We start from the raw sequence: 23,325 nt of genomic DNA on the forward strand, positions 1-23,325 counted from the left end.
CCACTGACACTAATTAATTGGAAAACCTTGAAATGATAAATCTACCTTGTGTCTGCATTAAAAAAACTGACATATCTGTACGTACTTTCAGACCATAGCCCACCACCTCCAGAAGACTGGGAATTTAATCTCCAATTTATTGAATCACTTTCTTTACAACTGGGGATAAAACAATGAGGTATGTATTTATTTTTTGTCAAGATGCTATTACTCTTGAATGAAGGCACTGTGGAATTGCAAGAGTAAAGTTTAACATAAATTGCATTTTTACAGTATCCAAATACTGTATTCAGAACATCCCCAAAGTAAGTGGAATTAATTAAATAAATCTGCTAATTTATGGGCCAGCAAGGAATAAATTGACCACAAGTTGAATTAACAGAAACCCAATGACTTAACTGGCCATCAGGAAGGGAAACTATATTGTCTGGCTAATACGTAACTCTAATACATGTGATGTGGTTGACTGTCACTGACATGGTCTAGTAAGACATGTATTTGATCAAATAACCAAAAATGTTATTCTGGTTAAGCAATAAATACACCCACTCAAGTCTTAACTTCAACACAAGGATCAAATATAAAATTAAATTTGAAATAAATACATTGGCCCTTTAAGGAGTAGAATGATGATGGCTATTAAGCACAACATATACTTTTCACACGAGTTCAATATTATTTAATACACAGCATTTGGCTTTCATGCACCTAAATAATAGCGGACAATGAAACTAATACTTTATAATTATAAATTAGTAAAGATACACCTCATGATGCCTTTTCAGATATGAATCATTGTATTGAATATAGGGTAGGATAGAATGAATAAACATCTATTTTACAATAAATTAATGAGTCATTCCGATCTAAAACGACATCAGCAGTTTGAACTGACTGTAAGCAATGAAGATATACATCCTGCTCATTGCATAAACTTTAACCATACATGGAAAATCCCTAGTGACACTGCAGTAGGTAGCTTGAATGATTATTTTGTGCTCTGCAAGCACTAGAAATTATATAATATAGCTTACACTTGCAAGGACAAAACAGAACAGAACAGAACAGATAGAATACTAAATAGCAGGAAATTCCTAGCTTGTTCCATGAAGAACAATCCAATAATTCTTGACCAACAACTGGTGCACATTTTGTTTTTGCAACAGTATAGTATGTACAACAAGACCAGGACTACATATAGGTTCCCTCTCCTCATGATAGAGTAACATTGCAATAATGGTCACATCTTTTGTAGTAAGCGTGCTCCCCATTGCTAACATGAAAGTTAAGGAAATTTTTTTTTTTTTTAAGAATAAAATGCAGCAGAAACTCCAAATGCCCTGGAAACATATGGGACCAAAACTTCTGGTTTCGAGAACAGCAACATTTGGATCGGAGTTGCCTTCATGGAACAGAAGCCTACAGAAATTCTGGTCTGCTCATATGTGCTGTTATTGCTGGAAAGGTTAAACTTCTAATGAACTGATTTGACCATCTTTGAAAGTCTCTGATACTGAGCTCAGAGACTTTGAACAGCTACACAGAGCTTACCTGGAGATTTACCAGGGAAAAATTATGTTGATTAATATCTAATTAGCCAGTGTAGCTGAACCCCAAGCACCTCAAACTGACACCAAACTAAATCTCAATCAAACTGATCCGACAGCTTCCACTCCAAAATACAAGCTCCCAGTTAACTAATTGATGACTGGATCTACACATTCTGTTACAGGTGGTGTTTGATGAGACTTGTGGGTTGAGTGCTTGGATTTTTTTTCTCTCTTTCCCCCCCCCCCAACACACACACATACACACACAATTGGTCCTTGTCTGGGCCTGTCAGGGATGCCCAAAACTGTTGGGGCCTTTGTGGTTTGTGGATGTTTCTTTTCAAGTTTGGGCAGGCTTGGGCAAGAAATCCCCATGTATTAGTTGGGATATTGACATTTTTTAGGGGGCTTTAAGATCAACCTTGCAGCATTTCCTCTTCCCTCCTGGTAACTGTTGGTCGTGATGAAACTCAGAGCAGAAAATCAGTTTTGGAAGTCTTGTGTCACAAATATGGGCGATGCAGCCTACCCATTACCAGTAATTGACAATAACCAGTGTCTTGATACTGGAGATGTTGGTCTCCGAGACGGGGCACTAAAAATGTAGCATTCCTATCACTGGATTTGTAGAATTTTGCAGTGGCACCACTGGTGATGCTTCTCTAAGAATTTAAGATGTCTCCATTTCTGCAAAGTATACAAGAGGACACAATAACACCGTAACCCTGTACACTGAGAGCTTGGTGCCAGTCTTGGAGGTCCTCTCATCAAACACTCTCTTCTTCAGACAGCTGAAGTCTGGACTGCCACATGGAAGTGACATTGAGCCTCATTGTTGATGTATGGCCTTGTGGAAAGGAAGTTTCCAACATATGAGAATTGATCCACATTGTCCAATGACTTATTGTGGATTTTGATATTCAGGGGTAGTGTTGTACAGTGGGAGCATTGCAGTAGAGGACCTTTGTCTTCTGGATGGTTAGCCGAAGGCCATTCTCTCATATGCTTCTGACTGTGTCAACAATGACTTCGAGCTCAGACCCGGAGAGAGCACACACAAAAGCATCATCTGAGTACTACAACATGCTGATAGAGGATGTGGTGGTTTTGATTTTGGACAGGAGGCAATACAAATTGAATAGTTTCCTGCTTATCCTGTAGAGAAGTTTACTTCCAGTGGAATCTTCATAGATATGCGTTAATATGTTGCAGTGAGGAACATGGAAACAAGCATCGGTGCAGTGACACTGCCTTGCTTGGCCCCAGTCTGCACTCTGTTGCTTCTGTGGTGGGTTATTGGTACCTCAGCTTGCCCGTCATTGTACAGAGGTTGAGAATGAAGTAGAATTTCTGCAACAGATTTGAGGAGGACACTCTGTAATCTCTCCTGGTTGATAAAATTGAAGGCTCTTGTGAAGTCAATGAAGGTCATAGAGATTGTTGCTACCCCCTACATTTTTCTTGGACATATCTTTCTGTGAAGATCATATCCACTGTGCCTTTTGATTGATGTTATCCAGACTGACTCCAGGAGAAGCACTTCAGCCACTGGGAGGAGGCAACCGAGGAAGATTCGTGGATTGACTTTCCTTTGGTGGAGAGCACAGAATCCCCTCCGTTGTTACTGCAATCGATTCTACATTCTCTTTAGAAATGATCACAATCAGAGATCACTTAGTATGTTCTCCTTCCAGATGGAATTTACTGATTCATGCATTAACTCTCACTTATTCACTGAAAGACATGCAATGTTTAAAAACTTAGCAATTTTGCAGCTAATACTCTAAATGATGTGTGTGTTTCCCTTCTTCCTTGGGCAGTCCAGCACTCACTTGCACTGGAGTATTTCTACTTCAGTCAGGATGGCTGATGGGCAGTTCCATCAGGTGCAGAATATTTCATGGACAATGGCAATACTAACAGCACTAGGCATTGCAATTAGGTCAAAATCAACTAGGCGAAAGTGAGGACTGCAGATGTTGGAGATTAGAGTCAAGATTAAAGTGGCGCTGGAAAAGCACAGCAGGTCAGGCAGCATCTGAGGTCCAAGAGAATCGATGTTGCAGTCATAACCCTTCATCAGGACTGGGACCAAGGAAGGCATCAGGGAAGGCATTACAAAAGCCAGGCTGACCTAATTGCAGTCAAGATTAGAGTGGTGCTAGAAAAACACAGGTGGTCAGGCAGCATCTGAGGAGCAGGAAAATTGACATTTCAGGCAGGAGCCCTTCATTTGGATTTTGTAATGCTTTCCCTGACCCCCAAACATAATCAAAATTTTAAATCCCGCTTTCTCCAAAAGCCAAATCATACACCATTTTATTTTGGTCAATCTCTACTAACTTCCTTTTGCACTGTTTATGCAAATATTGGAAATAACAGTTTAATTTAATTTCTAGCATATTTCTCAGAGCTCATCAAAAGAAGTTCGATCTCTATTCAGAATTGAAACTTTTTCAACTGCCTATGCAATATTAAACCCTTGCAAGTCAGGAAGAGCCATAGCAGACTGTAAATAGAACGTAGCCTCCCAAATCACAGTATCTTTCTGAAACAAAGACCAAGATGGCAACAACTTTTAACCCATTTTGTCCTGTAGAATACATCCATTAGAATAAGACTTTATTAGATGGACTTTCACCTCATCAGAGTCAAACAAGTGTGGTGCTGGAAAAAGCACAGCAGGTCAGGCAGCTTATGAAAAGCAAGACAGTCAACCCTTGGTCCCAGACCTGATGAAGGGTTATGACTGCAACATCGACTGTCTTGGACCTCAGATGCTGCCTGACCTGCTGTGCTTTTTCCAGCGCCACATTTTTTTGACTTTGACTTCTCCAACATCTGCAGTCCTCACTATCTCCTTTCACCTTATTAGCCAGATTTAGACTCAAACCTAAATTTTGCAGTGAAAGAACAGTTGTACTAAAAGATTGGATCAACCAGCTGTTAAGTAGTTCTTTTTATCAGGCAGTATTCATAGTTTCCATGCGTGTGATATATTGCTAATGCGTTGGATTTCTTAATTTTTAATTTGCCTTGTTTTTACGGTTGCACTGTTTTTGTAATTTAGTTAACAAATCACATTACAAGCGACTCTGTGACTTACACTAACTTCCTAAAAACTGACAAAACAGGAAAAATCTGCTAACATTGACTTAGCCAGGCAGACACAAGACAAAACACCGGATATGAAGGGAAATGTTACTTTTCCTCTTTTCCTAATCTAAAAGATGTAAACCTATGCCAATCAGTTGTTTTTTTGCTGGACACACTCCAAAAAGCACTTATTTAATGCATTTAATAACAAATCATGTCTTTACACTCAGGCATGTTATATTAAAAAAAGAATCTGCAATTTTCACATGACTTAAGAATAGGTAGAAAATCCTATGAGTAGAAAGGTTTTGTTTTTAAAAATACTTCTGCATTTTGCCACCAGAGCAGGATACAGGAAAGTGCACCCATCTGTGTTCATGACCAGGAAACACTGGGGGAAAAAAACAGACACAGAGCTGGATTTTCCTGCTTGCATGACGTAAAGTTATTGTGATTGAGCCTTAAATCAATAGCAGCCGACAGGAACAATGAACATCTCAGCTCTGACAAATATTGTAACATCTAACTTTGAGTGTGACTCAGCCCAAATACAGTACTTGTGGTTGGGAGGTTTTTCTACATCCACAGTAACACAATGTTGAACAAAGCTAATATGAATTATCAATATGGCAGCTCAAATTATCAAGGAATTTTTCCTTTCTAGTGTTATGGGCACGTTTACTAATCCATGTGGGATAGGCGAACATTTCAAGATTGACTCAGTTAATCTTTTTAACTTAGGTCTTCCACTGGAAAAACTGCCTTGACAGCAGTTGTAGCCAATTAAAGTCCTGTATGGCTCAATCCAAAGTGGGTAAATCGCGCTGGCAGAAAGGAGGATAATTACGATGTTTTAAAATTATTTGCAAATTTGAGCAATTTGGTTATTAGAACAAACTGAAGCAAAATTAATTTTTACAAGTGATTAGAACTGAGGACATACTTATTTCATGAATGGATGTTACAGTAATTAAGCTATTCTGTTCTGAAAAAGAGCCACTGGACCCAAAACATCAACTCTGCTTTGTCTTCACAGACGCTGCCAAACCTACTGTCTTTTTCCACCAATTTGATTTTGTTCCTCACAGGCTTACTTTGTTACAGGTCTCACACTTGTCTCATTGAGCACACACAGACAGCTATTCAACTAAGACAGCCCCATCACCCAACATATTGCAGGACACTCATTGATGCATTTCTCTTTTTCTCACAGAACAAAGTGAGAGCTAACAGCAGGCAGTTGCAATGAACTGGATTAACACTACTGCATTTTCTATTTTATTTCCATGGAGGAAACATGCTGGCCATCATGGGAAGGACATTGTTGAATGTATTAGGTAACTGGTGGGGCTGAAGTAAATGATGAGAAGGGTGGCCAGAGCATCAAAAGAATCCATCAATCTGTTTCCTGAATTTTTGTTCCCATCTCTGCCACCTTGCCAGCACCCTTTCTGACAGGTAGCCAACCTATAGTACTGTAGCCTGGACCAAGTTTGGTATATTCTACAGTAAACATTCTCAGCCCAGAATGGTTTGAGATTGCCCTTGCAGGATATTTGTAATCTTCTCATTTAGTTGAAGGTTAGCAGCTTTCTGCCACTCATGCTAACGTCAGTGAGGACCACTAAGGGAGGCATGTCGAGGTGTACAGCATGGAAACAGGCCCTACAGCCCAACTTGCCCATGCTCCTTTACTCTACATCCCTATTAATAAAACCTAGGATACTGTACACTTTATGAACTGCATTCTCCACCTTTCCTGCCACCTTCGATTATCTATGTGCAACCATTATCAGATCCTTTTTATCATGTATTCCCAATTGCATTGCATTTAAACAAATTAAATTTTATATGAATTTTGAATGCAAAGTGTGTTTACTGGTGGTTCTTAATGGAAGAAACAAGCAGCATGGAACGCTGTACATTAGCCTGAAAGGGCTAATACGGAGTACCAAAAGCACCACCCACCACAATGATGTAATTTGATCTTGTGGGCAGAATAGTTTAGGATCTCAAGATCCTAAGATCAAATATACAGTCTTTCTCAGAGTCTCTATACTAATCTCTATCATTCTAATGTAACTTGTAACTAGTTGTTAACATTCAATACATATCTCCCTTAACCTATACGAGTCTCATCTATTTAGGTCAGGTACGAATTTATCTTTACCAGACTATACCAAGCATGTCTTGTGGTTTTCTACACTTGTGGATAGTGACAGTAAAGCTCATCATGAGCAGCAAAATATTACATTGAGCTGGCATGCTCATACAGTCAGTTTACTCGTGAATTGGGAGGTTTGATTCAGGTTTTTGTATTGCTTATTAACTATTACGTCACTCAATATAAGGCACAAAGGGATTATCTACTTGTATCCTCCTGTTCCTCCAATTCCTGTTGAATTTCATTCTTATCCATTTCTTCTTGCAGCTGTTCCTCTGCTTCGTATCTGATTAGTAATGGGAATGACTGTTCCCTAATAATGGCCAGATGATGCAGCATAGTATCACAAACCTTGTCACCCAATCAACTGGGTACTGCCCAGCTCCACCTGAGTTATTCAGGCAGCACGTTGCTTGAGGGTATCAGTGGTACACTTGATAATTTTGACTCTGGCAACATGGCTCTGATTGTAGGCCTGCTGTGCACAAGTGCATGGATTCCAGACCAGAGTTTTGAATATAATCTGCAAAATGTTACTCTGTTTGTAGCAGCAGCCTGGAAGAAGTCAGATACATAAAGGTTAAGAGCCACAATCACCAAAAGCCACATTATGGTCATTGCCTTGCTTTGGACTTGTATTCGTAACTGTAGCAATTGCCAGATGGCTAAGACTATGAATATTTTTGTTCAAGGTGAGGGAAAGACCCTTGGTAAATATGGCCTTCTGCTAAGAAGCCTTCCTTTTCTAGCAGCATGTACTGTTCATTATAGTCTGTTCACTCTCCCAGTCGTAGTCAGTTCCAAGAGGAGAACCTGCCACACCTTCCATGTCAGGAAGCAATTTGTTTCAGCAAAAGCTTTAAACTCAAATGTACTTCAGCACTAGATAGATAATTTTCAGTGAACTATTGGAACATTAGGCAATTAAGAAATAATTTAGTACCTGTGAGGCTGATTCTAGGAATGGTTGGTTGACTTGTAACTGGAGATCTCCTATGGAAAGAGAGAAACAGAACAAATAATCATACCCTCATATCAAACAGTTGGGTAATATAGCAGTACAATAGCTGGTTAATAAATACATTTACAAATTGTGAATATCATAACTGTAACATTAGGTTTGTAACAATGTAGAGAGAAATCAAGGTAAAAAGAAAACAGTAATCACTTACAATCAATCAATTTATTTAAAATAAAAATTTGTGAATATTTTGCTAGTCTTTTTCTTTTTTTACTCTGTATTGTTTAAGGTGTGATGTCCCAGTATTGGTAGAACACCTTTCAATATTAGCTATATAATGTGACTATAAAGGACTTGCAAGGCAGGTATAATATGTTTTAAATAAAGAATGAAATCCCTCAATACAGCATTAACTAAATCACTCAATTATATGTGCAATAATATTTATAACCCTTTTAGATTTCTTGTATTATTATTATTGAGTGAAGTTACAAAAAGGTTTACTAAATACATTGGTCGTACTCAAACACATTTCACATGCATCTCTGCAGTTAGTGGAGAAAGGAGGTTTTCACCCTGTAGTCCTTTGCTGAATTTTGAATTTACTGCCAGTTCTCCTCCCAGGAGAAATACTCAGTCACATAGGGCTTCTGTACTCTCGTCTGACACCAGTGCTGCCTGAAACCCAGTTTATTCATTATACTGTATATATCATAGCCTCTCAGCCTCTCTCAATCGTAACTTCCTTTATTGTGCAAGGGCTCCCAACAGTTTCACTATCCCTCTCCTGTTTGATGATCGCTCAGCAGCCACTACGTGCCAAACAGCTAATGAAAAGTCAAAAGGAACAATTTAGATGGACACCCTACACCAAATCAGGCACCAGACATAACAATGATACATCCTGCTCAAGTAATCCTGCAAACTTCTAAACTGTAAAATTTGAAGACTAAACAAGCAACTGGCATAGTCGTACTGACCAAATCATAACTTACAACCAATGTCCCAAACACCTACATCATCATCCTTGGCTATGCCCTGTCCCAAGATCAGGACATGCCTTATATAGGTGGTGGCATAATGGTATACAGTCAAAATTGAGTCCTAGACATTGACTTCAGAACCCACAATATTTCATGTAATTAAATCAAGCATGGCTTGTTTGTCCTCCCTCATTTGAAGAATAAGTACTCTTTCATGTTGAGCCACATTTGGAAGAAGAATTGAAGGTAGTGAAGACATGGAATGCATTCTGTACGGGAAATCTCAATGCACTACAACTGAGCCAGCCAAGAACTGAGAATATATCTTGCAGTGATATCAAACATTTAAACAACAGTAACCCGTCACTGAAACTCAATTTGTTTGTTAAGGTCCTGACTTCATGACACCTCAAACCCCAATATCAACATCCTGAGGTTGCCATTTAACAGAAACTATACTATGGCTGCTAGAGTAGGTAAGAAATTGCAAATTCTGCTGCAAGTAACTCAGCTCATGAATCCCAATACCTGTTCACCATGTACAACAAATCAGAAGTCTGATAGAATACATTTATTTGCCTGGCTGACAACACCACTTGAGATGCACAATATCATCCAGGAAAAGGCAGCCCAATTGATTGACACCACATCCATCAACTTGAACATCCAAGTTTTAGGAGCATGGTGAACCATAACTTGCAGCTACGGGTTAATTATTCTGTGACAGCCCCTTTCAAACACATAACCTCCACCTCCTAAAATAATGGGACTGCATACAGACGGAAAGATTATCACTTTTAAGGTCCGCTCCAAGTCACATGACATCCTGAATTGTAACGGCCACATCACCATTCCTTCATTGTTGCTGTGTTAACAACCTAACAACACAGAGTACACCATATTACATGGATTGCAGCTATTCAACAAGGTGACTCATCACTATTTCTCAAGGGCCATTAGGAATGGGCAACAAATGCTGGTTTTGCCAACAATGTGCATAGGGTCAAGATTAGAGTGGTGCTGGAAATGCACAGCAGGTCAGGCAGCATCTAAGGAACAGGAAAACATACATCAGGAAATATACACCAATATTTAAGTTTCCTGTTCCCCGGATGCTGCCTGACCCACTGTGCATTTCCAGCACCACTCTAACCTTGACTCTAATCTCCAGCATCTGCAGTCCTCCCTTTCGCCAACAACATGTACATTCTACAAATATAAAACTGCATAAAATTACGAAGATATTATTTTTGTGAAAATCCTAAATGTTCTCAGAACATTTTGTTACTCCCTTCTGCAGGTCTGCACCAATCTTGTGATTTGAACACCTGATCTTTCCTTTCTTAACTTTCATGAGTACTTTTGCTTGTTTCCTCTTTTTAACAGAAGTCCAAAGGGCCTGTTTCTGTGCTATACATCTCTATGACTTGAAATGAATAAATGTTATATACGCCAATATTTAACTTATCTGGCACTTGGAACTACTTATCTTTATGTCACTGCCTTATAGTCTAGATTTTTCTTGCATTGTCAGTTTTATGCAGCAATGCAATTTATTATGAAGTTTTTGATTAGTTTTTGCTGTTCTATTAACTGTTGGATTTTGATGGAACTTTAACCCATGCCCTCCTGATTCAGGAGGATCAAATTTCCAAAGTCTTTGTTTCAAGTTTTTCACAAAATATCAACACAATTACAGATTGGAAAGAGGTGTGGTACACAAAGTACACAGACATACCTCTGGAAAAATATATAGTGGAATAGCAGTAAAAAGAATGAAGTCATGCCAGTTTATGCTGGGTGTTGTCGCTGAGATTGCAATGTATGTGGAATTCAAACAGGTTATATATCGGATGCCTAAAGCATAGAAATGTGTACAGACATGGTTTCACTGAAGACCTTGTGCTAAATCTTATCATATTTTGACCAAGTGTCAATTTATTTGAGTTTCATTCTACAAGGCCCAGGATTTCTCACCAAAATATCAACCTTGCTGAATTAATATCTAAACTGCCTCTACATTGTTCCATATATCTGATGCTAGCCCAATGCCATTAGGGGCAGCATGGTGGCTCTGACGAGCACCATTACCTCACAGCGCCTGGAGCTCAGGTTTGATTCAGCCTCGGGTGACTGTGTGGAACTTGCATGTTCTTCCCATGCCTGTGTGGATTTCCTTCGGTGTTCTGCTTTCCTCCCACAGTTCAACAATGTGCAGCTTAGGTCGACTGGCCATGTTAAATTGCCCCAGAGTGTCCAGAGTCATGCAAGTAAGGTGGGTTAGCTAAGGCAAATGGAGGATTACGGTAATAGAGTGTGGGGTGGGATGCTCTTCAGAGGGTCAGCGCCAACTCAATGCACCAAACAGCCTCTATTTGCACTGTAGGGATTTCATGATTTTACTCACATACTGTTTTGGGAAGAACTTGCCACTCATTGGATAGAAAAATTAATTGTGTATATTCCACAGTTTTCTAGAAAATTATGTTATGGATTCCTAATCAAGGATCAGGCTATTTTGGATCAGTTAATGTATAATAAGGCATGTTTAATACTTGATTTCAGAATAAAAGATTCCCTAAGAAATATGATGTGACAACCAGTGACCTTAACATGATAGAATTGAGCTTTTAGCTTGAGGGGGAGAAACATGGCTCAGCAACAAGGATAAAGGATAATTGCAAGGAATAAGGGCAGAGATAATTGGACTCAGAGTCATAGAGATCTACAGCACAGAAAAAAGGCCTTTCGGCTCACTGAGTTCATACCTGTCAAGAATTATTCTATTACCATTTTCCTGCAGTTTTCCCACAACCTTGTGTATCTTGTCATCACAAGTCTCAATATTTCTCAAAATGTTTATGCCTCTAGAGAACTGGGAAAATAGTTTAGCAACTAAGACAGTTGAGAAACAATGGCAGATGTGTAGGAAATTGTTCATAGTTCACAACAAACATATATCCTAAGTGAGAGTAGGGCCAATCAAGGATAGTGGAGGGAACTTATGCCTGGAGTCAGAGGAAGTAGGGAAGGTCCTTAACGAATACTTTCCTTCAGTATTCACTACTGAGAGGGGCCTTGAAGTTTCTGACAACAGTGGGGAACAAACTGGTAGGCTTGAATAGGTTGATGTTAGGAAGGAGGATGTGTTGGAAATTTTTAAAAACATAAGGATAGATAAATCCCCAGGCCAGACGAAATATACACTAGGTTGCTACAGGAAGTGAGGGAAGAAATTGCTGTGTCTTTGGCGATGATCTTTGCGTCCTCACTGTCCACTGGACTAGTGCCAGGTGATTAGAGGGTGGCAAATGTTATTCCCTTGTTTAAGGAAATCACTAGGGATAATTCTGGGAATTACACACCAGTCAGTCTTATGTCAGTAGTGGGCAAAGTATTGGAGAAGATTCTGAGAAACAGGATTTATGATTACTTGGTAAACCATAGTTTGATTACAGATAGTCAGCATGGCTTTGCGAGGGGCAGGTCATGCCTCACAAACCTGATTGAATTCTTCGAGGATGTTGCAAAACATGTTGATGAAGGTAGAGCAGTGGATGTGGCATATATGGATTTTAGCAAGGTGTTTATTAAGGTTCCCCATGGTAGACTCATTCAGAAAGGGAGGCGGCATGGGATATAGAGAAATCTGGCTGTCTGGATACAGAATTGGCTAGCCCATAGAAGACAGAGGGTGGTGTTAGATGGAAAGTATTCAGCCTGGAGCTTGGTGACCAGTGGTGTTCCGTAGGGATCTTTGTGATTTTTATAAACGACTTGGATGAGGAAGTGGATGGGTAATTTAGTAAGTTTGCCAATGACACAAAGCCTGGTAGAGTTGTGGATGGTGTGGAGGACTGTTGTAGGCTGCAACGAGACATTGACAGGACGCAGAGCTGGGCTGAGAAGTGGCAGATGGAGTTCAACATGGAAAAGTATGAAGTCATTCACTTTGGAAGACTGAATTTGAATGCAGAATACAGGGTTAAAGGCAAGGTTCTTGGCAGTGTGGAGGAACATTGGGATCTTGAGGTCTGTGTCCAAAGATCCCTCAAAGCTGTCACGCAGGTTGATAGGGTTGTTAAGAACGCGTGTCTTGCATTGGCTTTCATTAGTGGGGGATTGAGTTTAAGAGCCGCAAGATTATGCTGCAGCTTCAGTGAGTCCTGGTTAGACTACACTTGGAATATTGTGTTCAGTTCTGGTCGCCACATTATGGGAAAGAAACTCTAGAGAGGGTGCAGATGAGATTTACCAGGATGCTGCCTGAACTGGAGGACATGTCTTCTGAAAAAAAGGTTGAGGGAGCTAGGTCTTTTCATATTGGAGCGAAGAAGGACGAAAGGTGACTTGATAGAGGTGTACAAGATGTTAAGAGGCATAGATAGAATGGATAGCCAGAGACTTTTTCCCAGGGCGGAAACGGCTATCACAAGGGGGTATAATCTTAAGGTGATTGGAGGAAGGTTTAAGGGAGATGTCAGAGGTAAGTTCTTTGCACAGAGTGTGATGGGCGTGTGGAATGCACTGCCAGCAGTGGTAGTAGAGTCCGATACATTAGGGATATTTAACCTACTCTTGGATAGGCACATGGAAGTTAGTACAATGAGGGGTATGTAGATTAGTTAGATATTAGAGTAGGTAAGGCGGCCAGCACAACATCAAGGACTGAAGGGTCTATACTGTTCTATGTTCTATGTTTTAGAAAGGAGGATTCTAGGTAGGGGATAAGCCAATATAGTCACCTGTGTTACCAAAGTCTGACACTTGTTTAAATATGTTCAGAATGTCATTACATCTGTTTACTCATATCTCTGTATTGCCATTTGAGCTCAGGCATTCAGTACAGTTGTAGTAACATGTAACACAGTGTCCTCAGTCCACAACCTACCTCCACAAGGACCAGGTGGTCGTCAATCCTACTTGTACTGTTGGGGGAGATGCATCTGTGACAGGTAGCTTAGTATGACTGAGCTAGGAAAAAAAATGCAAGTTGGAATCTTCAGGCCTTGACTAGGACAGAGATTACACCATGCAGCAAGTCACTGTAGATAAAAGATGACCCCACGTGACTGACTGGGTTGGTTTTGACAGCCTGAGGAGTCCCAGTGGAATTCTCCAAGTAAGTTTTTAAACCCTTGCTGGCCTAGGTTTCTCTCTATTTTAACGCAGCAAAGGACAAGGGTGAAGGACAGCTCTAGGTCACAAATGCCATTCTGATGTGATAGGCAGGAGTGTTGGGGCCAACTGTTTTTTTCCTGCCTGTACTTTTCACATTGTGATGTGGAGGTGCCGATGTTGGACTGGGGTGGACAAGGTCAGAAGTTAGACAACACCAGGTTCTCATCCAACAGGTTTATCACAAGCTTTTGAAGCAGTGCCCCTTTGTCAGGTGAAGTGACGGGGCAATGCTCTGACAGCTTGCGATTTAAAATAATCCTGTTGGACTATAACTTGGTGTCATCTGACTTCTGGCCTTTTCACATTATGGTATGTATGAAATTGATGTCAGAGCATTTGTAAATAAAGCTACTTGCAATTTTGGCCAGGTGTTTCCTGACAATGAATATTAAGATAGGAACCAAATAACCAGCTTGTTATGAATGCGGTGATTACTGGAGTTAGCAACTGAGTTAGGATTACAACCTCTGATGCTGCTGAGGTAATAATGCATTTAAGATAATTTTGAATAATTAAACTTTGGAGCCGTATGGACAGCAAATTAAGACTTATGGTTGTAATTTAGTTGCTGCGGATTTTACAAGCTATTAGTAAGCTGATAGTTCTCTGGAGGGTCTTTAAAAATTATTGATTTCATGACTTAGCAGATGCTACCTATTTAACCACAGCCACATGTTTATTCAAGGCAGTGGGGCACCTCTATTTCCTCAACCAACCCAAGCACATTGTGACTTTGCCACTCTATTTCCACATTATTTGTTTGAAATTAACTTGCTTTTGAATGCTCTCCAGAATTCACTTTCAGGAGTAATGTGGCCATATTGTTCATATGATTTTTTCATTGTATTTATCTCCTTCCCTCCTTTTCATATGGGCCAGGAATCAGTTGATGATGAACTCCTCTCCAATATAGCACATCCAGGAGCTCTGAAACTAACTGTAACACTGCCTTAGCACTGTGCCGGAGTATATATTATTTAGCACAGTCCAAGTCACGGATCCCCATTTGAATGGGAATTAATAAATGGAGCCACCAGCATAACTTTTTAAACTAACTCTGCACTTTAACCTCAATCTGGTGTCTGACTTCTTGCAATGTTGTTGAGATTGACACTCCAATAATTTTTCTTTCTCATGAAGTGTTGAGCGAAAACAAACTTTTGGTACGTTTCTGAAGTTCTTAAACTTTTTGGCATTGGTGGTAGGACAAGCAGCAGCAAGACTTGAAGTTTGTTGAGTGGGAGGACAGTTGGTCTACTATACTATGTCTATTCATTTATACCCACTATAAATAGCATAGTGCCAGGCAGAAGTTAACACCTCCTTGAAGTAAACATCTGTCATGTCACTAGAAATGCTACCATTTTACCAATAATTGGAAAATATAGGTGCAAAGCCAGAAAAACGATAGGAAGATCTTGGACTCTGCTTGTGTGTGGAAAAGTTGAACTTAAATAGATATTTAACTTGATGTTATCACCAAAATCAGGAATCCTCCAAGTGGAGATTCAGGTCTGTAAATTGTCATCTGACAGTTCAGATGCTTCTCAGGAGAATTCATCTGATGGACACACAGTTGTTGAGAATTACCATCTGCTGCCTTGGATGACAGACTTCAGATTGACCAATCTGTAGTTTATCACTTTGCATACCTGGTTACTGATGCTTTTTTATTCTTTCATTGACTGTGTGTCACATTGGTAAGGCCAGCATTTGCTGCCCTCTTTAAATTCCTTTCAACTGGATGGCTTTTTATGCCATTTCAGAGGCTAGTTAAAAGTCAAACACTTTGCTGGAGATCTGGAGTCATGTATAAGGCAGACCTGGTAAGGATGGCAGATTTCTTCCCCTAAAGGACATTAGTGAACCAGATATGTCTTTACAATAATTGACGATAATTTAATTGTCACCATGACCGAGAAAAACTTGATATTCCAGATTTATTAATTGAATTTATTTTTAGTCATCTACAATCCTGAACATGTTAGCAAAAGTTGGGCATTCAATGGCAATGTGGCTGAGGAATGAGGTTTCATTAGCTTGTGTATTTTGTCTGATGTGACTGTTTATTCACCATCACGGTCTTAAATCCCAGAATTTCTTTCCTAACATCCTTTTGGATGTTTGTATATCCACTGCAACTCCACCCCTTATTAACATTTCCTGTGAACCTGTACCATATCCTCCCTCCACTCTCGCTGATCACCAAAGTGAACAATTCACCTGGAGGACATGTCCCTGTAGAGTCTTGGCTTCCTGTACATAGACTGTTACTTGGCCAGCAGTTCCATGATCTGCATTCTAGATTTATGCTCTGTGGAATGTGTGGCAACTCATCACCACCTTCTCAACAGCCATTAGTAATTGGCAATTAATGGTGACCTGACCAGTGCCATCCACACCACGCAAAAAACTTATTTTAAAACTTCCGTAACTTCATCCTATGTAACTCAAACAGTAATCATCTCGGGAGCTTGCCCCTTCAAACTTTTCTTGCTTCACGTCTTGCAATATTGTGATGAGTTTCTCAACAAAAGGTGACTTGCACTCATTCAATTCATCTTTAACCTACTAACATCATCAAATTTGAAACATTGCTCTTGCAAAATACTGTGTAGATGTTTCTCAATGCTCAACACCATTTCTTCACTCTCATGTATCAAATGATACCAGCCCACTCCTTCTGCAAACTCAGAGCATATAGGTAAATCCACACTGGTGCTGCTGCATAATTATTAAAATTAAACTATAGAGAATCTCAATAAATACTGGAAAATTCTGCACAAGCACCCAGGATGCAAAGTAATTTAGCATTTCCAGATGCAAGTATTCCATAAAATTATAAGCCAAAAGAGAAGGATATCTGTTCATTATATTGGATCAAATAATTTTATGAAGACAGCATTATGATTAAACAAATCATGCCAGAAATTGTATTCTTATTTGCAAGTTTATTTTCACTATCCAAAAAACAAGCTTCCTCACATTGTGGTGAAGTGTGCCCTCTACAGTACCAGCTTTCTGAAGGAAATACTTTGCTGCAAAATGAAAAATGTTACTCATGCTTTTCTAGGTTTCACCATTGCTCTACATACACTTTGATTTTAACTAAACCCCCAATAGTGATGGGTGGCTATAGTTACAGCTTATAACCAGCTTTCTCTCCAGATGGTTGAGTTAAAACTAGAGCTTCAGCAGTCTTCTTTTGCTGGGTTGCAATTTCACAGTCACCAGTAGTTGTTCAGTTTTTGGCTCTCATGCAAATTTGGACAGAGACGTGTGTTAGGCTATTTCACAAAAGGTTGCATCACAACTAAACCCAGTCCTGTCCTGGTCCCATATCCTATATGTTCACTTTCCAACAATCACTGGATCATGCTCATTATATCTTCCTCACTCATGAGTGTTTGAACCAATTTTAATGCCCTCTACCATTGTCCTGCTTGAGGTGAAGTATGTGGTCAAACTGGAGTCTTTTCTGCTATGTGTGGCTGAATGACTCACTAGCTAAGCCACCAAGAAAGCTCCGATCATCGCTTCTTGTGGACTGTGCTGAAACAGCAATGTGGTGATTCTTCTGGACAGTAAGGGTTGGTCTAACCAAAGATGCAGACATCCCATGAATGAATTAAAAAAAAAATCAAAGGTTAACGTGTTGTCTGCTACACAAGAGCATTTCAAACTCAACATTTTAGAGCTCATGACTCACATTTGAACAATATTTAGAAGGAAACAGTGTTACCTAATCACATTTATCTCAGTTGGACCGAATATACAAGCTTAATTTAAAACATCTTTACCTGGGTACAAGTCACATGATTCACAATACCCATGGTAATAGATTTTAAGACAAGAAGGGGAAGGTGAAAACAATGAGATATTGAACTCCAGTTTTACCAAGATATCAATGAATGTTACAGATGTATTGGTCTGCCAGGATCCAGGAGAAAGACTTCATAAAACAGCATGAGAGCAGATGAAGCTTCATTGAAGTGTGAGAGTGACAAAGATTTCATTGAACAGGTTGGGGAGTGAGTTCTGCTCCCATGGACTGACTGTGTTTGAGGAAAAAAAGCAAGCCTGATGGAGATAATTAATGAGGTATTGAGTATTTGGTTATCTTTCAAACTCATGTAATTTCTTTATAAATGTAAGGTTTTATAAATAATAGCAAGAGGGGCACAATGTTTATTAATTGCAAAAGGCCTTTAAACTAAATAATTGAGGGTTGTATGGAAAATTATGGAAAAGGTTAAGGTGGGACGGGGGTGCTCAGCAAAAATTATGATAGTTTCCAGAATAAGCAATAGGACAGAGTATGGAAAAGGTCAGGACTCTAACTTCAGGCACAGCATATGAGGGGGTCAACTCTGAGAAGTGTGGCCAGTCAACATTTAAGTGCATGCAATATACAAAGCAAGGTAAATGAGCTTGTAATGCAGATTGAATTTGGCAGATACAGAGGTGTGGCTACAAGGGGATCAGGGCCAAAAACTAAATAACAAAGGATACAGATCCCACCGAAAGGGCAGGCAGATGGGCAGAGAGGGTGGTGTTGCCTTATTGATAGAAATAAAATAAATATTGAGTCAGAAGGGTTAGAATCTGTGTGGGTAGAGTTGAGGAACCACAAAGGAAAGAAGCCCCTGATGGAAGTTGGGTACATGCCCCCTAGCTGTAGTCAGGATGTGGGGGAGAAAATAAATGAAGAGATGGAAGAGGCATGAAAGAAAGGCACTATTACTATAATATGGAGACTTTAATTTGCAGGGGATTGGTAAAATCAAATTGGTAGTGAATCTCAAGAAAAATAATTTGTGGAATAATAACATTGTTTTGGAGCAGCTTGAAGTGAAGCCCACAGACAGTTCTGGATTTCATAATGTGTAATGAGGCAAACAATTAGGGAACTTAAGGTGAAGAAACCCCTAGGGGGCTGTGATCCACCCTGTAGTTTGAGAGGAGAAGCTGACGGTATTATCATTTAATATAGGTAATTCCAAAGACATGAGGGAGGAGCTGGCCAGAGGTGATTGGAAGGGAAACATGGTAGGGAAGACAGTAGAGCAGCAATGGCAAGAGTTTCTGGGACTAATTCAGGAGGTACAAAAATTCATCCCATGGAAGAAGAATATAGTAAGGGGAGGCTGAGGCAACCTTGGCTGGCAAGGGAAATCAGGGACAGCATAAAAGCAAAAGAAAAAAAGTATTCAGTGTGGTGAAGATTAGTGCAAAGGCAGAGAGTTGGGAAGCCTTTAAAAACCAGCAGAGGATAAAACTAAAGAAAATGAGGGGAAGATGATGAAATATGCGTGTAAGCTAGCTAGTAATATTAAAGGAGACGGCAAGAGTTCTTCTTTGTTATCTAAAACTTAAAAAAGAGTGTCAAAAGTGGACGTTGAACCACCAGAAAATGAGGCTAGAGAAGGAGTAATGGAGAACAAAGAACAAGTGGATGAACTGACTCAGTACTTTGAATTACAGTGGAAGATACCAGCAACATATCAGTACTACAAGAGAGTCAGGGAGCGGAGATGAATATAGTTGCCATTACTAAGGAGAAGGTGCTAGAAAATAAAGGTCTGAAGGTGGATAAAATACTTAGATCAGGTGGCTTACACCCCACAGTTCTGAAGGAAGTAGCTGAGCTCATTGTAGAGGCATTGTGGTGATCTTTAAGGAATCACTGGAGTCAGAGAGGGTCCCAGAGGACTGGAAAATGATGAATATAACAAACTGTTTAAGAATGGAGGCAGGCAGAAGACAAAAAACTATGGGCTGGTTAGCCTGACCTCCATTGTTGATTAAAATTTTAGAGTCCATTATTAAGGCTGGAACTGCATGGTAAAATAGGGTGGAGTTAATATGGCTTCATTAAGGGGAGGTCATGCCTGACAAATCTGTTAGAATTCTTTGAGGTGGTAATGAGCAAGTTAGACAAAGGATAGTCAGTGGATGTGATCTATTTGGATTTCCAGCAGGCCTTTTACAAGATGCCACATAGAAGGTTGCTAAATAAGGTCCAAGACCATGGTGTTAGGAGCAAGGTACTGGCATGGATAGAGGACTGGTTGACCAGCAGAAGGCAGAGAGTAGAGATAGAGCGGCCTTTTCCAAGATGGCAGCCAGTGACTAGTCAAGTTCCGCAGAGGTCCATGTTAGGACTACAACTATGTGTTATATATTACCAATCTTATTGAGGGAACGGAGGATATTGTTGTAAATGAATCAAAGTAAGGTGGAGGCACAAGTACATTGAGGAAGCAGGGAGGCGGCAGAAAGACTTGGTACAGTTAGGTGAGTGGGCAAAGAAGTGGCAGATGGAATACAATGTGGGAAAATGTGAGATTATGTACTTTGGTTGGAAGAATAAAGACGTCGACTAAACAGGGAAAGGCTTTGGCAATCTGAGGCACAAACAGACTTGGGAGTCCTCATTCAGAATTCTCTTAAGGCTAAATGTCGGTTCAGATGATGATTAGGAAGGCAAATGCAATGTTAGCATTCATTTCAAGAGGACTAGAGTACAAGAGCAGAATTGTATTGCTGAGACTGTACTATGTTCTGGCCAGACCACATTTGAAATATGTTGAGCACTTATAGGCCCTTTATCTGTGGAAGGATGTGCTGGCATGGGTTGAGTTCTGAGGAGGTTTACAAGAATGAATCCAGGAATGAAGGCCTTGTCATATGAGGAGCTGGATCAATGCAGTTTCAAATAATGAGGAGAAACCTGATTGAAACTTATAGAATCCCGAGACACCTGGATACAGCAGATGTGGAGAAGATGGTTCCACTTGTAGGAGAGACTAGGACTGGAAGACACAACCTCAAAGTGAAGGGACGGCCCTTTGGAACTGAGATGAGAGGAATTTCTTCAGCCAGAGAGTGGTTACCCTGTGGATCTCATTGCTGTTGAAGGTTATGGAGGCCATGTCATTGAGTGCCTTTAAGACATGTTGTTGATTGGTAAGGGGATCAGGGAGAAGGCAGGAGAATGCGGTTGAGAAACATATTAGCCACAATCGATGGGCTGAATGGCTTAATTCTGCTCCAATATCTTATGGTCTAATTATATCATGAATCAAAAATAGTTAATCAACACAAAATAAAGTCGTCAATGGAGGTGTTATATTGTGACTGCAAATTGCAGGCTGAAAAATGGACACCAGAGTGATTCAGAACAATTTTGTCTGCAGCAAGTACATGTGGCTCATAAAGCTTCAGCTCAAAGTCAAAGAGCTGGAAGCCAAGCTACAAGCACTGCCCCAGTCTGATGCATTGTAAACTATCTGGACCCTTTCAGAATACAATCACGCTTCTCCCACCAATTCATCACCCGCTGGCTAAAGAAATTCCTCCTCACCTCAGTTCTAAAGGATTGTCCCTTCATTCTGAGGCTATGGCTTCACGTCCTAGTCTTCCCTATTCATGGAAACCTCTTCTACACATTCATTCTATCCAGTCCTCTCAGGTTTCTCTAAGTTTCAATTAGAAACCTCTCATCCTTCTAAACTAAATAGTCTATGCTTTCTGATTCAATCCACGATCAGAGGCAAGGTGGTGTGATTGGGAGTGAAGTAGATTTAAGAACATAAGAAATAGGAGGAGGGGTAAGCCATTCACCCCTTTGAGCCTGCTGTGCCATTCAATTAGATGATGGCCTGGCTGTCTTCTACTTAACACCATTTTCCTGTACTATCCTTGTACATTTAAGGTCTTTATGTGGAAACCTATTAATTAATCACATTGAATGTGCTCTAGAACTTAGCCTCCAGCTATCCGAGTGAAGAAGGACGATACAATAGTGGTTTGTCAGATACGTATGGCAGTAATTATAGGTGAACTCTACCTACATGTAGATTGGACAAATCAGAATGACAAGCTGTGGAGATGATTTCTGAGAGCAGTTATGAGACTGACTCTTAGAGCAGCACATTCTTGAGCCAACCAGATAATAGGTTATTTTTTGATTTGGTAACTTGCAATGAGACATGGTTTATTAATGATCTTATTATAAAGGTCCTCCTGCACAGCAGTCAACATGATATGATTGCAAAATTAATTCAGTTTCATAGGAAGAATAGAGGATCTAAGATTAGCATTTTAAAAATAAATAAGGGAAGTTATGACGGCAAGAAATCGAGCTGGTGAAATTAAACTTGGAAATAAAGTTAATAGATAGGTCAATAGAGATGGGATTGAAGACATTTAAGGAGACGTTTCATAAAAGTACATTCCACGAACGAAGAAAGACTTTAGGGGAAGAAAGCAATATCCAAAGATAAATAAGAAAGTTTAGACAGTATCAGCAAGATTAGTGACAGACCAAAAGAGTGCCTAGAATATAAGAAAAGCAAACTGTGACTGAAAGAACAATGATGAAAAAATTAAAGTACAAGAGAAAATTGGATAGAAGTATAAAACAAAAAATGTTTCTTCAGGCATTTAAAGGCAGAAAAGTAAAGGAAGCGTTGGTCCTCTCAGAACCTGAGAAACTGACAATGAGAAATAGGGAAATGGCAGATGAATTGAACAGACATTTTGTATCTATCATCACTGCACACGATACAAATAACATCCCAAAAACAATTGAATAAAAAAAGTGAAAGGGAGAGAGGATGCTAAAACAATTACAGGATGGAGGGAGGGTTTGAGAGAAGGGACATATAAACCTACAAAGTAAAAGGATGTGGTAGCATTGCAGGGCAACTATTTTAATCATGATACCTGGATAGAAAGCATAGGAAAACAGCAACAAACAATGTCACAGGGAAATAAATGGTAAAAAGACAAAATTAATGGCTCTTTACTTAAATGCATATAGGAATAAGAATATAATAAGTGAATTAATGGGACAAATGAAAGTTAATGTTTATGATCTTATTGCCATTACAGTATCAAAGTTGGCAACTAAATATTCAGAAGATATGACTTCTTGAAAGGACAAACAGAAACGGAGGGTAGTGGGGTACCTTTGTTATTCTGAGTTGGAATAAGTATGATAGCAATAAATGATCTTGGATTAAATATAGCATCAATGTGGTTGGAGATAAGAAATGACAAGGGGAAGATGGCACATAGGAATATCCTGTAGCCCACCTGTTTTGGAGGTCAAAGAATGAAACAATTAGATAATGAGGGAAAGTTTAAAAAGTACACTAATCATGGGTGACTTCAATTTTCATGCAGATTGGCAAAATTAAATTGGCAAAGGTACCCAAGAGGAAGAATTTATAAAGTGTATGTGAGACCATTTCCTGGGACAATAGTTTGTGAATCCAACCAGAGATCAAGCTATTTTGGACCTGGCAATGTATAATGAAGCTAGTTGATGACCTCAAAGTGACAGAACCCCTAAGGTAGGAGTGACCAGAATTAAGAATTCAG

At 39.7% G+C, this 23,325-nt stretch overlaps 1 protein-coding gene across 3 annotated transcripts in view; it reads right to left on the reverse strand.

Annotated features, from left to right (window-relative positions):
- The window catches only part of pde4ba (phosphodiesterase 4B, cAMP-specific a), a 629,074-nt gene that overhangs the window by 130,929 nt on the left and 474,820 nt on the right, over window positions 1-23,325 (reverse strand). For all 3 annotated transcript variants that reach the window (XM_043699422.2, XM_043699426.2, XM_043699428.2), the window contains one exon: window positions 7,754-7,803. In XM_043699422.2, coding sequence (XP_043555357.1) covers window positions 7,754-7,803 — 50 coding nt within the window. The remainder of the gene's footprint in view (window positions 1-7,753; window positions 7,804-23,325) is intronic.

This window comes from Chiloscyllium plagiosum, unplaced genomic scaffold (genome assembly GCF_037043375.1).
Source record: "Chiloscyllium plagiosum isolate Xiang-an unplaced genomic scaffold, Cpla_swu_hap1 HiC_scaffold_9, whole genome shotgun sequence".
NCBI lineage: Eukaryota > Metazoa > Chordata > Chondrichthyes > Orectolobiformes > Hemiscylliidae > Chiloscyllium > Chiloscyllium plagiosum.